At 41.4% G+C, this 15,687-nt stretch overlaps 3 protein-coding genes across 3 annotated transcripts; all 3 read left to right on the top strand.

Annotated features, from left to right (window-relative positions):
* The first annotated feature begins 329 nt into the window (after positions 1 to 329).
* Positions 330 to 9,737, top strand: LOC134182996 (uncharacterized). The gene is made up of 5 exons (XM_062650439.1): positions 330 to 393; positions 458 to 533; positions 6,758 to 8,986; positions 9,044 to 9,088; positions 9,239 to 9,737. Exons 3-5 carry the CDS (start codon positions 6,832 to 6,834, stop codon positions 9,613 to 9,615), a joined length of 2,577 nt encoding a protein of 858 aa, XP_062506423.1. The 5' UTR covers positions 330 to 393; positions 458 to 533; positions 6,758 to 6,831; the 3' UTR covers positions 9,616 to 9,737.
* Positions 9,738 to 10,037: 300 nt separating this feature from the next.
* LOC134183318 (myotubularin-related protein 6-like) lies at positions 10,038 to 13,081 on the top strand. Its single transcript, XM_062650813.1, has 6 exons — positions 10,038 to 10,252; positions 10,798 to 10,958; positions 12,368 to 12,525; positions 12,583 to 12,711; positions 12,834 to 12,916; positions 12,991 to 13,081. The coding sequence occupies exons 2-5, from the start codon at positions 10,931 to 10,933 to the stop codon at positions 12,843 to 12,845; spliced, it is 327 nt and encodes a 108-aa protein (XP_062506797.1). The 5' UTR covers positions 10,038 to 10,252; positions 10,798 to 10,930; the 3' UTR covers positions 12,846 to 12,916; positions 12,991 to 13,081.
* Positions 12,875 to 13,837, top strand: LOC134182997 (cilia- and flagella-associated protein 20-like). The gene is made up of 4 exons (XM_062650440.1): positions 12,875 to 12,916; positions 13,134 to 13,213; positions 13,270 to 13,402; positions 13,464 to 13,837. Exons 1-4 carry the CDS (start codon positions 12,875 to 12,877, stop codon positions 13,641 to 13,643), a joined length of 435 nt encoding a protein of 144 aa, XP_062506424.1. The 3' UTR covers positions 13,644 to 13,837.
* The last annotated feature ends 1,850 nt before the right edge of the window (positions 13,838 to 15,687 follow it).

Genomic DNA, 15,687 nt, shown 5'->3' on the forward strand with positions numbered 1-15,687 from the left:
GTTAATGTATGAGCAGTACTAGAATGAGTTGCTTTACAACTGTGTGGCACGACAGCTAAAGAGATTTTTAGTCAACTGCATGACATTTGTCTTATTCATATTGTCTTTCTAACATTCACTTTTATCACACACTTGCTATGCTGATTGTGCATTGTGTATGTGCTGGATAATAAGCTGGTTAACTATTTATTGATTATATGTACTTTGTTTTGTGTGATATTGTTATGTTTCATTGCACTAATAATACTGTCTATTATTGGACAGGAAGGACAAACACCATTACAAGCTGCAGAAGAACAGTTGCAAAAAGACTGGAGTGATAGAGACTGGAGTGATTCATTTATAGAAAATCGTTCTCGAATTATTTCTTACTTGAAAGAATTGAATGAGAATGTATGAGCTGATTGTCACACAGTATAGGTTGTGTGTATTGATTAGTGGTTGTGTGTGATGTTAGAGTTCTGTGGCAGCTGGAAATTCAGCATCAAACATCACAGATAGTACAACTGCAGTTGCTGACAACGATCATCCAAGTAAGTGAGACAATAGAAACATTTGATGACGTCGTACAATAGACATTAACATCATTCGTAATACACTACTGTGTTGTAAGCAACATGCCCGCTAGTTGCGATACCGCGTAGACACAAGACAGTGTGGGCTTCAATGGGGCAACGTGGCAGGCTGTGAGGGATTTGTGAACAATGAGTTAACCAGAGTTGTCATGTCATACGCTGAGCTTTGACAAGTGGTGTGAACCCAAGAGGTCACTCAGGGTGACGTTGGAGGATCAACACCTGTTAGAACCACCATGTAGTCAAGCCCAAGAGGTCAGTCAAGCTGACGTTGGAGGCTCAACACACCATCACAGAATCTATTCGTTTAATGACGTACACGAGACAACTGGCTTGCACCGAAGTTGTTAGTCACGTTGACGTTGCAACCTGAGTGGAGATACACTCGTACGTAGTGTTGGGGCAAGACTGACCTGAACAAGGCCCCTCCTCCAAATGGCACGCTACCCCAAAGAGAGCCAGGAGACTGCGTGTGTACCAGGGTGCTGGGATACAAACTGAGACCATCAAATTCAACAGATATGACCCGTCTACATGTGCAAATAGTGGTAGATCTGATGCTCTAGGACAGGCCATGTAATTTTTCAACTCCTTTACCGCACAGATTGAATGGTGTGTTCGTCTAATAAATGAGTTGACGTCCAAGCAGAACGGGTTCGTTTTAGAAGCCTTGATGTGCAGCCAATACCCGTTGTCGTCGGTTGTGAGATCAGGGCGTAATAGCTTTCGGTCTTTGTCACAACTGCTGGGGCTCAGAGTCGTAAATTCCAAGGACCGAATAAAGCCAAAGAAGGCCACGGTAAAGGCGGCCCAGTACATCTGATGGTCGTCGTTTGATAGGTCAAGATGTTCTCGCAGCACCGATTTCATTTGACTCATGATCTTGATAGTGATTGGAAGGCAAGGAGTGGGAGGTATATGTCTAATAACGGCAGTATAGTTAATGTTTGCCGCCGTAAAAAAAGCGAGCAGCGGATGAGTGCCATTAGATTGGGGCAGCGGGGTGAGTCGTGTTGCCATAAGTCGACTACGCTCTGATTGTCACAGTGGAATAAAACCCGCTTGCCAGACCAATGCTTGCCCCACATCAAACAGGCTGCGACGACGGCAAACAATTCTGGCCATGCTATTGACTTCCTCGATTCCAGCGTCTAGTACAACTGCCAGTCACCATGGAACCGGGCGCATCTATGTAGAGCTCCATGTCTGCGGTGGCAGAGAGATGGACATCCGGCATCATTGCCACCCCATTCCAGGACGGGAGAAAGCAATACCACCAATGGAAATCCTTCCTAGTTTTTGCTATTAACGTAGACATGGTGTGATGACTCAATTGGACGGAGCTTGTCAGGTCAATGAGTCGGCGTAGAAACTTTGGACTGTCGGAATGACCTTGCATACAGAACTAAACTTACCGATTATGGATTGTAAGTCACACTTGGTCGCCTTACGGTGTGACAGCCATTGGGGAATTTTATCCATCAGATCCCTCAGTTTTTCAGGAGGTAACGTAGCAACCAGCACCTCGGAGTCAAGTTCAATGCCTAGGAAAGTTATGGTTGTAGTCGGGCCTGTTTCTTTGCTCCGCTCCATCAGTACAGTACGCCCAGCTGATGGGCTTTGTTCTTCACCCGTGTCATGGATGCATGGCAAGTGGAGTTGTGAGGTTCGTCAAAGAAGAAATCGTCGAGGTAGTGTAGAACACAATTAATGTGGCACTCGTTGAGGAGCGTAGACCAAAGGGCAAGCGCTTGTTGACGTAGTATTGGCCGTCCCAAAAGGTCCCAATCCTCTTGGCAGACTGAGCACAAACAAAAGGCATGTTTCAAGTCCATCTTCGCCATGCAGCAACCCTGACCGGTGTGTTTCACGAAGGCAGTGGCATCATCAATTTTCTTGTACTGCAAGTGGTACTTCTCTGAGTCAACACCGTTGCTAATACTAAGTCTGCCAGGACAGGTGCATAATCAGTCTCCAGCTACCGTTTTTCTTTGGAACGACACCTATGCCAGAGCAGTGGAGAGTTGGCAGAGGGAGTTTGTTGTAAGCGTCAACCATGTCACTACGTTCGCTTTCTAAATCCAAGGGCTCGAAAAAATTGGTCCAACTAGTTGTTGACATTTGAAGAGTTTCCAAAAATTTTATGTCGTCAAAACTTTTAGTCTAGGACGTCATGTTGATATCAATCATGGTGTTTAGTGGTATACCACCATTTTGGAGCACGTGCGAGGAGAGGACTGGGTACGAGTCTAGTAAAACATACAGCACAGTATTCCGTACTTCAGAATGGCATGCAACCAAGCATATCCATACATTACCGCTGAGCCAATGGATACGACGTGTTACACTAGACAGAGCTAAGACATCTTTGCAATAGTGATAGCTAATTGAATTAGTGATTAAACACATACCACCTCTCTTTGTCAAAACAAGGCGGGGTTTCAATCAGACTTCCACATATCACATTGCGGAAGTTGTCCATTTTCTTGCTACTAAAATCATATCTACCCTATTTTGATCTACAGGATTTACCATTGCCTCTGCTTCGTCACGTGCTCCCTGGTCATAAACTTCATGCCTGTACTCTGTCGGAATCCTGAGATGGTTCTCGCACTCCCCGTTTTATTATCCGGTATATGAGCAGTTTGTCAACATATGCTGTTGGCGTAATAATTTACTACGCGTACATGTCATTGTACGACAAATGTCCCAATGCAAGCGTCAACCGTGAAGCGGCACATGTTTCAGTACAGTGCAGCTATTCACCTGCATACTGAGAAAGCCATTACAAACTAGCCTTCGTCTGCTATAGTCGTTGTAAAATTTAACATCAAATGATGACTTGACGACCTATTTTTTAAGCCCTGCCTTGCTGAACAATAACCTTTTGCTCGAGTGTGGAAGATAAACGAAAGTAATGTGCACCAGTGTAGCCAAGATTGAAACTATGATGTAGTGACCAAAGCAGTGATTCAACAAACGTACGATCAGGGTGATTGTGTAGTGACATTGCAAAACCTCAGGCTGAAGTGGAGTGTCTGGTTTATGCTTGTTTATTGGGCCTGTGCAGGAACACGTGACCTCAGGGTGATCGTCGTGGCAGATGAAACATTCGTGTCGGTATTTGCACAGGCTAGGTGAGGCTTGGTTCTTGCATCTACCAGCATTGAAGAGACGGCAGATTTTGGGTTTGCCCGAAGAGGGATTGAAGATGTTACCGGAAGATGTGGTTGCTTGCGTGGGGGGACAAAAGGACTGCTCGGTGTGTGCACAGTCTGTTGCCATGTGACCTGGTTGGCTGCATGTATAGCAAGTGATCGAGGTTGCTGCACGACCTGTGATGGTCAATCGTGTCCCATGTTACGCTTGTGGTCCTGCTGGCAAAATAACGAAAGGCTCTATTGTATTTTAGCCAGGCTGAGGTTTGGTATTGCGAGCTAGCTTGAGCGACTATAGACTGGTAGCCGATAAGTTTGTAACCTTGCGCCGGATCCGCTAGAAAGACTGTAGCCGCATATGCAGACCAAGTCTGAAGCCACGATTTGATGTTGCAGACATACCTGCACTTTGGACTAGATACCGAGGCTTTCATTGCCATGGTGACCTCGCTATGTTAGTCGGTACTTCAGTAAGTATGGTGTCAAAGTCATCATATTCACCTGCTAGTATCTTCCTCCTTGTCCTCCTAGATAACATCCAGGTTTTCTGGTTGATTGCTAGATCCGGCTGCCGTCCATGCGTGGCCGAGAGATGTGCGAGAGCTGGAACGACGTGATTTTTGATCTTGTGCAGGAACGGCGACTGGTCGATCTAATCCATTGTTTGTGTGGTGATCGAGACCTTGAGGATGAGCGAGAGCTTCGGCTGCTGTCATTGTTCCGGTTTCCACAATTGCGACTCCGCGTCCTTCCTTGTGGTGTGGCGGGAAGAGCCTGACCGGGATCTTGAATGGGTGAGCATGGGACAAATAGCTTGAGACATGGCAGCTACTGATGCTTGTACTGCTGACTGGATCACAGTCTCTAGTGATGTGCTGTCGATTTGCGTGGCCATGGTAGGCGTTTCTGTCGTCACCGCCGTGGATAAAGCTGCTGACGGCTCTGTAGTTGTTGTAGTCGCTCTGTCAGTAGGAACAAGAGCAGCGGACAGTCGCTTGATTCGTTCCGGTCTGAGGCAATGGAGACAAGATGATATTGCTGTAGGAGCAATCGAATTGACACGTCTGAAAGCAAAGCAATTTCTTCCAGATAACGAGGAAGAGTGAGGGACGATGCTCGTCGGGTTGAACGACTAGTGCACTTACTCATATCAAGAAAGCTAGCAGCTAGACAATGCTAACCGAACTATGCAACGTTCTCACAGTCATTTGTATTAATACATAGTTGAACTGCTAGCTATTGACATTACAAAGGTTTGGCTAACCTCTGTAATCTGCTACTCCTGATGTTAGCGTACGTTTACTATGTAAACCAACCAATGACGTCATACAATAGACATTATTTATGAAAGTCATTTCAAAGTTTGATACACTCGTTATAAACTGTTTGTATTATTAGCAACAGTACTGCTACGTACACATTTATATACTAGAGTTCTTCATTGCACGTCAACTGAAATTTTTATCTCATATTGTTTATTAGTAATCACGTAATTAGCCATCAAGAGTTCACTCACTTTGTTGTCACAGAAGATAGGACACGGCAGGAAATCAAACACAACAGTCCCAAATTTTCTAGGAAGTCCGGCAAGGTCCAGCAGTGTTGCTATGGGGGACATGATGGAGCCATGAACCCCTCAAAATTTGGGGTGTTGTAACTTTTTCGTTGCCTTAGATTCTGTTTGCTCATTAATTAAAGGCAGACTATTCATGCATATATCCCATTCATGTCCAGTTACTGCTTTTGTTGTTTTTTTGATTTGAAGGAGTTATGTCACTTTTTTATTTACTGGGTTTAAATTAATTGAGTTTGATATCAACTGGCAGTTTGCACCCAACCATGGAAGACTGACGACACTGCTGCACGGTCTCAGAGAGCAAGCACAGCCACTAACTCTATCCCTAACCCTAAGGCAGATCTCCTGGAAACCTTGCTCACTCTTGTAGGAAATTTGGCATGGTCATGTGAATATTGTGATCCAGATTTCCTGAGGCACCAGGAGACAGTCGGTCAAAGATGAGCCTCGTACTGGACATTTTAGTGAGTCGAGACGACGATCAGGTTTAAAGTGTGAGTATTTTATGAAAGAAGATCTACGTTTGAGTTGTGAGGATGTGGCCGTGGATGTTTTGGTGTCAGGTGGATGTGGCCATCGAATTCTGAGGAATCACTCATTACTTAGAAAAGCTGCAGTGAAATGGGTCTTGCATGCTTTGACTGAATATCAGAAGTGGATGCGTGTCAAGTCAATCTCTCTCGGCAGCACATCACCAGGTACAAAAGAGAAACCTTGACATCAATGAGACCTGGCTGCGATGTTATGTGCCAGTGCTGAAGAGGCAGTCATCCAAATGACGTCATTCTTGGTCACCACATTAAAAAACTGGTGCAGCAAGGGAGCAAGAGGAACGTGATGACCCAACAATCGTTGCATAGGATCGTGAAGGTGTTTTTGTCTGCCACAAACTTTGATTGGATACTTTGGGCAACAAAGAACATTACAGCATGTTCTTTATGCAAAAAGCTGCGTGCAGCGCTACTTAAATAACGAGACGTCATGAACTCATGCATGCTGAGTCATTCCACACAACAATGCCAGTTGTTACACTGGTATAGATAGTTACACAGCAAATGTTGTCTCCACTCTTCTGTAGTCATGCCCATACCTCACACAACCTATTCCCAGATTGAAGGCTCCCTGACTGTGACTTGTTTGAGGAATTTTTACGCACGACTGCAAGAATCCAGCGGGTGACTCACCTTGCAAACAGTGTTATGAAGCTGCCAGACCACTGGAACAAAGTTACTATATGCAAGCTGTTTTCACGGCCCAAATTTTTGTGTATACTTTAGTAATGTTATTTTACAATGTCATTGTAGCAAAGATTTGTGTACATTGAATTCAGAGATGTCATACAAGTTTGTCTCTAATTGACATACATTTTGTGTTTGTTGTTTGGTGACATTGTAGCTGTTATGCAGTCATTATTGTAAGTCAGTGTCTTCATCATTCTGTCTGTGCAGGTGCTATTGATCGTCTCGGTCCAATTGTTAAGGCTGATTTTGAAGTTGCTGTGAAAAAGGGAAAGTTGGCAATAATGCGAGGGAACATTGACATGCTTGGTGAAGAAGATGCAGGCAAGACGACATTGGGAGATGCTTTTCTAGATCAGCCATTTATAGAGAAGAGAGAAAGTACGGTAGGAGCAGACGTGAAAGTGATGAGAACGGGAGGTGGTCCAAACACGAACTGGAAGGAACTGAAACCAAAAGACAAAGAAGAGATCATTGATCAAGTTCTTGTCAGAGGCTTTCTTGCAAGACAACAACAAGTTGAGGCTCCAGAGCAGACACAAAACGACAATGGAGAGGAAGCTATTGGAGAGACAATCCAAGAAGTAGAACAGCAGCCAGCAGGTAGTACCAACACGGTAGCTTTACCAACAGCCAGACAAGCAACTAGTAAAGAAGGCAACACGACAGAGTTGAGGAAGCCGCTACGTGATTTGTTGTTTTGTAAAGAATTAACCGAGGAGCAAGCAAAGTTAGCAGAGGAACTGCGTCGTGACAAAGCTGCATTAGAAAAAAGTGAAAAGATGATGTTGATCACAGTGTGTGATCGCGGCGGTCAAGAGCAGTTTCTGATGACACACGCAGCATTGATGGCAGACAACAGTCAGCACAGTGCAACCGCTTACATGATAGTGATGGATGGAACAAAGAGTCTTGCAGATCCCATACCTCAATGTTTGTTTCGACCAGAACAAGGAAGCGAGCAGTTGGTCATGCCACGTTTTGGCCCTACAACGAGACGTGAGTTGTTGGCTTATTACATGAATGCCATCAAGATGGCACATCCAGTAGTGGGTTGTGGTCCTTTTCTTGGTCAGGGCTTCATTGATCAAGCACCAGTTACATTCGCCATGTCGACAAGACAAGACAAAACAAAGGACATGGATCCAAAATTCTTAGACGAACAAGAAGAAATATTGCAAGACATTGTACAGAAGAACGACTTTGGTGGTCACATGATGTTGGCGCAGAAAAACCCAAACAAACTGACTTTTCGTGTTAACAACAGACGATCAGGCACTGGCAGTCCGGATCCGGTGCTAATGAAGGTGAAGGAGATATTTGTAGCAATGGTACGGTCACTGTGGAGTCAACGAGATGCTATTCCTTTGCCATGGGCAGTTCTCGATAAATTGTTGAGCAGAGTGTCTCAACTGGATGACAACGAAGGCAAAATACTAGACATCGAAGAAGTGTGTGAGTTGGCTCGAAAATTCTGTGACATTATGACACGAAGAGAATGTCGATCGGCACTGCAGTATTTATCAAGTTTGAGCACAATTGCATTTTATTCTGATGTGAGTGAGTTAAAGAAGAAGGTCTTCACTGATCGACAGTGGCTGGTCAATGTTCTCACTGTCTTTGCTACCGTCCTGCATAAGAGTAACGTGCCACCAGAACTTTGGAAAGATCTGAAGAAATTGAAGGAAGAAGGTATGATGTCATGGTCATTGGCTCACTATCTGTTGCTGCAGAAAGGTGTCAAGCAAAGTCAGTTTGAGTCCATCTTGTACCTGCTGCATCTATTCGACGTCATCTGTCCTATGATTACCTCACCAGAGATGCTGAAGGCTGTTCTGAAGGTTGAACAGTCATTCTTTGTTCCTTGCTTGCTTGAACAGAGATATAATAACAAGTTGGCATGGCAACAGCTGGCCGGCTCCACTCGATTTCCTCCCTCTCTCATATTTCGTCCTGATGGGTTTGACACGACTCCCGAGCCGATCTACTTTCGCTTGGTGTCTCGTTGTGCCACTGAATATGCCCATCCTCGTCCCAAACTGAAAAGAGGTCATGCTGTCTTTCATGTGGATGATGATCTTGAGCTTGATCTGGAACTGGTTTACCATGAACTGCATTACATCATTGCTACAGTATATTCTCCACGTCAAGTGTTTTCTCGTGATGAGCTGAAACGTCAATGTAGCATCATTCGTCAGTTTCTCTTTCATCAGCTCAAGGAGGCCAAGAAACGAGGATTGGATGGCTTCAAGTTTAATGTCTGTGTTTATCTTCCCTCGAGTGAAGCTGAAGACACCCAATCAATAGATGATGATTGTTTGGTGTGCATTGATAAATATCCATCTCAACAGAGTTTGATAAACCAGAAGAATGATCGTGTGTCACGAGAGCAATTTCCCACTTTGGATATCTGGTTTAATGACTCAAGGGAAAGTTTAGGTAAATATGATTATTTGTGTTGTTGATGGTTAGTATATAATTGATGTTACCTTATAGATATTGAAACTGGAAGTGATAGACAACAAGATGAGCAAACAACGAGTGAGTGTAGTTGTCTCGCTGTTGTTGTTTTACTGTGTACATTGACAGTTGAGTAGTAGCATGTAGTGAATATGAAGATTGTCTACTGTAGCTATGAATCATATAATGTCTGAAATGGTGTAATTGAAACATCTCTTGTTCTATTTTCAGAAAGTGAATCTGCTGATTCGAGTGTGTCAACTCTAACATCTGGCGTTTGTCAACAGTCACAAGTGTGTAATCTTGATGACGAGTTGAGTTGTCAGCTGTTAGTAAAAGTTGCTCATAAAATATCTCACAGCTGGGAGGAATTCGGGTCTCTTCTGTCAGCAGATATGTTTCCTACAAGGAAAACGGACGTTATCACTGATACATACAGAAAGCCATTCTTGCGTGCTAAAGCCATGTTAGAAGAATGGAGAGAGGCAATGGGCAAAAGAGCTACTTGTGACTTGATTGTTCAAACACTTTTGGAGATGGGTTTGAGGAAGGAGGCATGTGATATATTTGGTTATGATGTAGTAGAACTCATTTATCCAAACAAATAATTAAGGTAATTATGTGTCACGTGACTTTGATTTAGGGACATATTTTTGCGTCATTATTTTAAAATTTATTTGTAAATGTGCTGTAAAGTATAGTGATGTGCTATCAATCGAATTGAACAATAATATCTGTAAACAATAGTTTAACGAGATTCTGTCCAACATGATATACGTATTACTGGAATTGTATATTTCGTTTGCTGCATCAAATCAAGGAAAATGATTGAAAGGAAGACAGACAGACAGACAGACACAGAAAACACGTGCAATTTATGGCAGTACAGTGTTAGCGAGTCCTATTTGCGTTATCACACATGAAATTACGTATTACTGAATTAATTAATTAATTGAAATATTTACAACATTTTATGCCTGTGTGTTTGGGAGTCCAAGGTTAGGAAATGCTAACGCGCGTTAGTGTTATTTCCTGAGCCTTCAGATGAAGCACACTAGTACACGTTATAAACTCGTTTATGTAATAGTATTGTGTTGAATAAGCGTAGAAGTCGTAGTTTTTTAATAGATTGATGACGTTCACTTGCAGAGCAAGTTCTCACAGAAGAAAACACACAAAGGCAGTCTTTACGTGACACCAACCCATCTTATCTTTCACAATCAAACCGTAGGAAGAGAAACATGGGTAAGGATAATGAGTGATAGGATACTGTCTGTCTGGGTACAGTAACCGTACGTATACATGTTTGTATGTATGTTTGTTTGTTCATTTACTGGTTTGTCAATTTGTCTGTCTGTTTGCTTGTTTGTCTTTTGTTTATTTGTTTGTTGCGTTTCCTGTTGTCTGTCTGTTTGCCTGTTTTGTTTATTGTGTGTGTGTGTGTGTGTGTGTGTGTGTGTGTGTGTGTGTGTGTGTGTGTGTGTGTGTGTGTGTGTGTGTCTGTGTGTCTGTGTGTCTGTGTGTCTGTGTGTCTGTGTGTCTGTGTCTGTGTGTCTATGTGTCTGTGTGTGTCTGTGTGTGTCTGTGTCTGTGTGTGTGTGTGTGTGTGTGTGTGTGTGTGTGTGTGTGTCTGTGTGTGTGTGTGTGTGTGTGTGCGCGCGCGTGCGCGTGCAGGTGCTTGTGCATGTGTCTGTCTGTTTGTATTTGTATGTCACATCTAGGACTTTGTTGTAGGCACCAGAATTTTGTTTATGTGGTATGTGTCTTCCAATTTGTGTTTTTGTGGTTAGCTGTTGCATACTCACATCTTACAAGTGGAAACGCTACCATTAAACACGAAAGGCTTGCCCTTGAAGATGACCTACAAAACATTCAGATCATTCACATTCATCATTGCTAAAGATCGTGAATGCCAAGACCTCTATGATACTCTGGTGCACTTCTGAACCAAGTGAGTGTTAAGCATGATCAACAAAGATACAAGATGTTGGTATGTAGAGGCATAGATACTTTACGTAGGGTCCGACTTTAGGGGACTCTACGTAGTATTTGACTGGATGCAAGAAGCACTGCTTTCTGTAAGTGCTGCAGGTTGTGATGACCTGGAATAATGTCTAGCCACCGTGCAATACCTACGTGCACTGTGCCCAGTGCTCCCAACACCACTGGAACAACCAGTGCTTACCTTCACCCGCAGGTCACTGTACTTCGTCGACTTCTCGGCCTGTTTCCTGGCGATGTTACCTTCAGTAGGACAGCTGATATCAATAAGAAGACAAATGTTTGTCTTCTTATTTCTGAAACAGATGTCAGGACAATTGGCAACAATCTTTCTAGCAGTAAGGATGACTGTATCCCACATCATAGTAATGTCATCCGTCTCCACAAGTCTATCATGATGATGCCGGTACCATCTGCTCTCCACTGAAACCCCAAAATGACGACAAATGTCCCAGTGGATAATGGAGGCCACCTGATTGTGTCGATCGGTGTTACTGTGTAGTCTGTGCCAAGGCACTACAACCTGCCACAATGTGGTCAACTGTTTCCATGTCTACACTGCACAAGCGGCAAATGGGACTGACATTTCGATGCAGAATGTTGTGCTCATAACACCGACTTTGGTCTTGAGCAGCAACAACCAGTCCCTCAGTTGCAGCAGGAAGATTGGATGGCTTCAGCCGTCTGTAGGTGGTTTCTCAGTGAGACGGCGATACTGACCATGCATTGGTTTTCTGCTCCAGGACTGTACAAGAACCGCTCCATACAGAAATATTTTGCATCCGTCTGAGGTGCTTGCTCGAAGACACCATCACACAGGATGGTTCCACTTCCATGCAGGCTCTTTGACTTGTTGTCTTTAGAGAGACTCCCCTGCAGCTGTGCAGTAAACTGCCTGGCCATGCATTGGATCAAATGAGAGGACTTCCTAGCATCACACTCCTGTACCATGTGCATAAATCCCCACAATACAAGACTGATATGTTGACTCGATCTGTTGTAACCTTCGACCACCCTGGGTGCACGGAGTGTACAGCCGGTCAACGACTGCCGCACAATTTTAGTATTTATATTTATTATTTATATTTATTATTTATTATTTATTTATTATTTATTATTATTTATTTATTTATTTATTTTATATTTATTTTTTATTTATTATTTATTATTTATTTATTATTTATTTATTATTTATTTATTATTTATTTATTATTTATTTATTATTTATTTATTATTTATTTATTATTTATTTATTTATGATATATTTATTATTTATTTATTTATTTATCTATTTATACTTTATCATGGGTGATATACTGTACACATAACTACGTGAGAGTCATTCTGTTGATGTTGTAGATTCATATGATGAGATATATGCATTTCACTACTCTCTACAAGAGAAGAAATTTAGCCGCGAGGACGGCCGGTCTATTTTCCATCACGATAAAGAGTTTGGTCGAATGGGCATTCCCAACGACTACTGGCATTACAGTCCATTGAATGAGAACTACAAGGTTAGTGCGATTGGTGTAAGAAGGTGGAGAGTTGGTGTGACATGCCGTTTGTTGTAGCTTTGTCAGACGTATCCTGAGTGGCTGTATGTGCCGATTGGCGTGAGTGAAGAAGTCGTGAATGACAGTGCTAAGTTTAGGAGTCGAGAGAGTGTACCAACATTGTCATATTACCACCAAAAGACACAGGTGATGGATATAGTTCACATTGGATTGTGTGTGTCTGTCTATTTACTTAATTATTTTTGCTTATTTTTTGTTTATTTGTCTGTTTATTGATCTGTTTGTTCGTCTGATTGTTTGTCCGTTAGGTGGAACTTTGATAAGGTGATAAAGGGAGGAAGTTATTCTAATGTGGCTGCCATTGTCTAGTCGACAACTAACTCAGCTGCAGGTAAGTACACTAAAAGAGATTCAAACTGTCAATCTGCATGTAAAAATAAATATTTAATATTTGTGGTCAACAAGTGGTCTAAAGGCAGTAAGGGAGTTGAAGGATACTGACAGGCACAAATGTTGGTAGCAAGTCGTTGCAGATCTAGGATAAAAGGTTAGACAATTGGATGGAGGGGCTCCCTTTGAGGGATAATGTTTATAATTTTAAATTTTAGGTCAGAAACGGTCACATTAAGCGGATAACTGACAATGACATTCAGTCTCTTATATTGGAAATTATGGGAAGAAATGTCAGGTAACCATAAATTGCTGTGATGAAAGAATTTGTAATGAGATAATTTTACACGCCAGTACGACTTACATCACGTGCCCTGGAGACAGTCACAGTCACAGACAAGGACAGAAGAAAACTTTGGGCATAAAACTACCTTTTCTTGTAATGATCATCAAGAACTTGAAGAAATATTTCACTTTTAAAGTGACGGTATATGATGCTTTGTTGCTGCTTTATTTCATCATTTTTAATGAAATGGTTGTGGTGGTAGGTGCTGGATGATAAAGGAGTTAGACGGCGTTTTAGAGCTTCCAATTATCAGTCGACAACAAGAGTGAAACCATTCATATGTACAATGCCTATGAGACTTGATGAGGGATGGAACCAAGTTCAGATATTGCGAGTAGCCGTGCTTATATTACTACTGTGTTTAGTGCAGAGAGAAATGTAAGCTTTATGTACAATACTTTACAGTGGATTTTATCTTTTAGTATTACATACTGTACTGTATTCTAGTGTACTGAGAGATGCATTTATAGACATTTATACACATTTATACACATTTATAGACATTTATACACATTTATAGACATTTCAGTCTTATAAGACTACAAGACTTAGAGATGTATTTTTCTGAATTTTGAATTTTACAGGTGATCAGCACGTGGTAAATTGATGTTTGTATTGTCTTCAATTTTGTACATAATAGTTGCATCTAACTAATTTCTGATGTGTAAGACTCAGTTGCATGTGTACAAGTCTACTAATTCTCTTACATCTACTTGTAAACATCTACTTAGGGGGTCAGCACCTACCATAAAGTATGAGCTAAAAAGTGCTTTACTTGAGATATTGACATGTTAATTGATTTGGTTGATAAAGGGTGGTAGCTACTTTACTCAAAGTTGAGTAATTCTAATGTGGCTGCAATTGTCTAGTTGACAACTACTGGTAACTCAGTTGCAGTTTTGGAACAGTTAGTTAGAGAGCTTCAAACTGTCGTAGGCAAATAGAATGTAAATGTTCTGTGGTCAACAAGTGGTCTAAAGGCAGTAAGGGAATTGAAATGTTCTTACAGACACGAAACTTTAGCACAAGGCTTGACTTCAACGTTTAATTAAGATTTTAATGGTTTGAGACTTGACCAAAATCAAGTACGGTATTGCAATGTATTTTGTTCTCATTCATAATTGTCTTTCTTGTTTAACTTGTCTGACTTTACACGGAGGGCATATGGGACAAACTACAGTGAAACTCTTCGAGTCCAACTTCATGCCAACTCTCGTATTCGTAGAGTATATTTCTCTGATCGTCTCTACTCTGAAGATGAACTGCCAGCAGAATTCAAGTTTTTCTGCCGGTCTCTCAAGCAGCAGAGCAGAAGTGACATCAAGAAACTCTAGAGATTCTACATTCTATATCATAAACAATAGAGAGAAAAGAAAGATAGCCTAGACTGTATTGTTGACAACAGTTTCTATGGTTGGGATCACTAAATAGAGAGGTTAAGTGGCTTTCTCTAGAGCAGCAGTCTCTGTTACTGGAAGTAGTTGTCATGAGTGTGACACATTTGTGTAACAGAAAAATGACACACATTGATGCTTCTTCACAACAAATAATGACTCGTGTGCATTATGGATACAAAATTAATTAAAATAAATGTTTATTGAATGTTGATGTCAAATATTAAATTAGCCAGCTGATCACTCAGTAAACGCTGAAAATAATAAAAAACTATTTCAATTATTTATTTATCTATTTGTTTATTTTATTTATTCCTACAAATAACACACACACACACACACACACATGCATGTTACAACTTACAATCTATAGATTTTAGTTCATTGCAACAAGAGAAAGTGATACCAGTGCAGTATCTGTATCTTTATAGTTCATATGAGGATAGAATGTAGGTTGATGGTCATTATTTAATAAGCTGAATATACGTAATTAAAACCATTAATGGGATATCACTTAACATCTGAGTGTGGTAAACAAATACATTAGTCACTTCTGAGCGCAAAGTCAACGCGAACAGAAAGTAGAACTCGTTTATCCAAACAAATAATTAAGGTAATTATGTGTCACGTGACTTCGATTTAGGGACATATCTTTGCGTCATTATTTTAAAATTTATTTGTAAATGTGCTGTAAAGTATAGCGATGTGCTATCAATGGAATTGAACAATAATATCTGTAAACAATAGTCTAACGAGATTCTGTTCAACATGATATACGTATTACTGGAATTGTATATTTTGCTTGCTGCATCAAATCAAGGAAAATGATTGAAAGCAAGACAGACAGACACAGAAAACACGTGCAATTTATGACAGTATAATGTTAGTGAGTTCTATTTGCGTTATCACACATAAACAATGGCGTATTAATTAATTAATTAATTAACTAGTAAATGAAGCTGTGTTTACACCGTCGCTTCAGAGCTACGAGCGTGTGTGTGTGTGTTTGTGTATGGTGTGCTTGCGTGCGTG

This window comes from Corticium candelabrum, chromosome 8 (assembly GCF_963422355.1).
Source record: "Corticium candelabrum chromosome 8, ooCorCand1.1, whole genome shotgun sequence".
NCBI lineage: Eukaryota > Metazoa > Porifera > Homoscleromorpha > Homosclerophorida > Plakinidae > Corticium > Corticium candelabrum.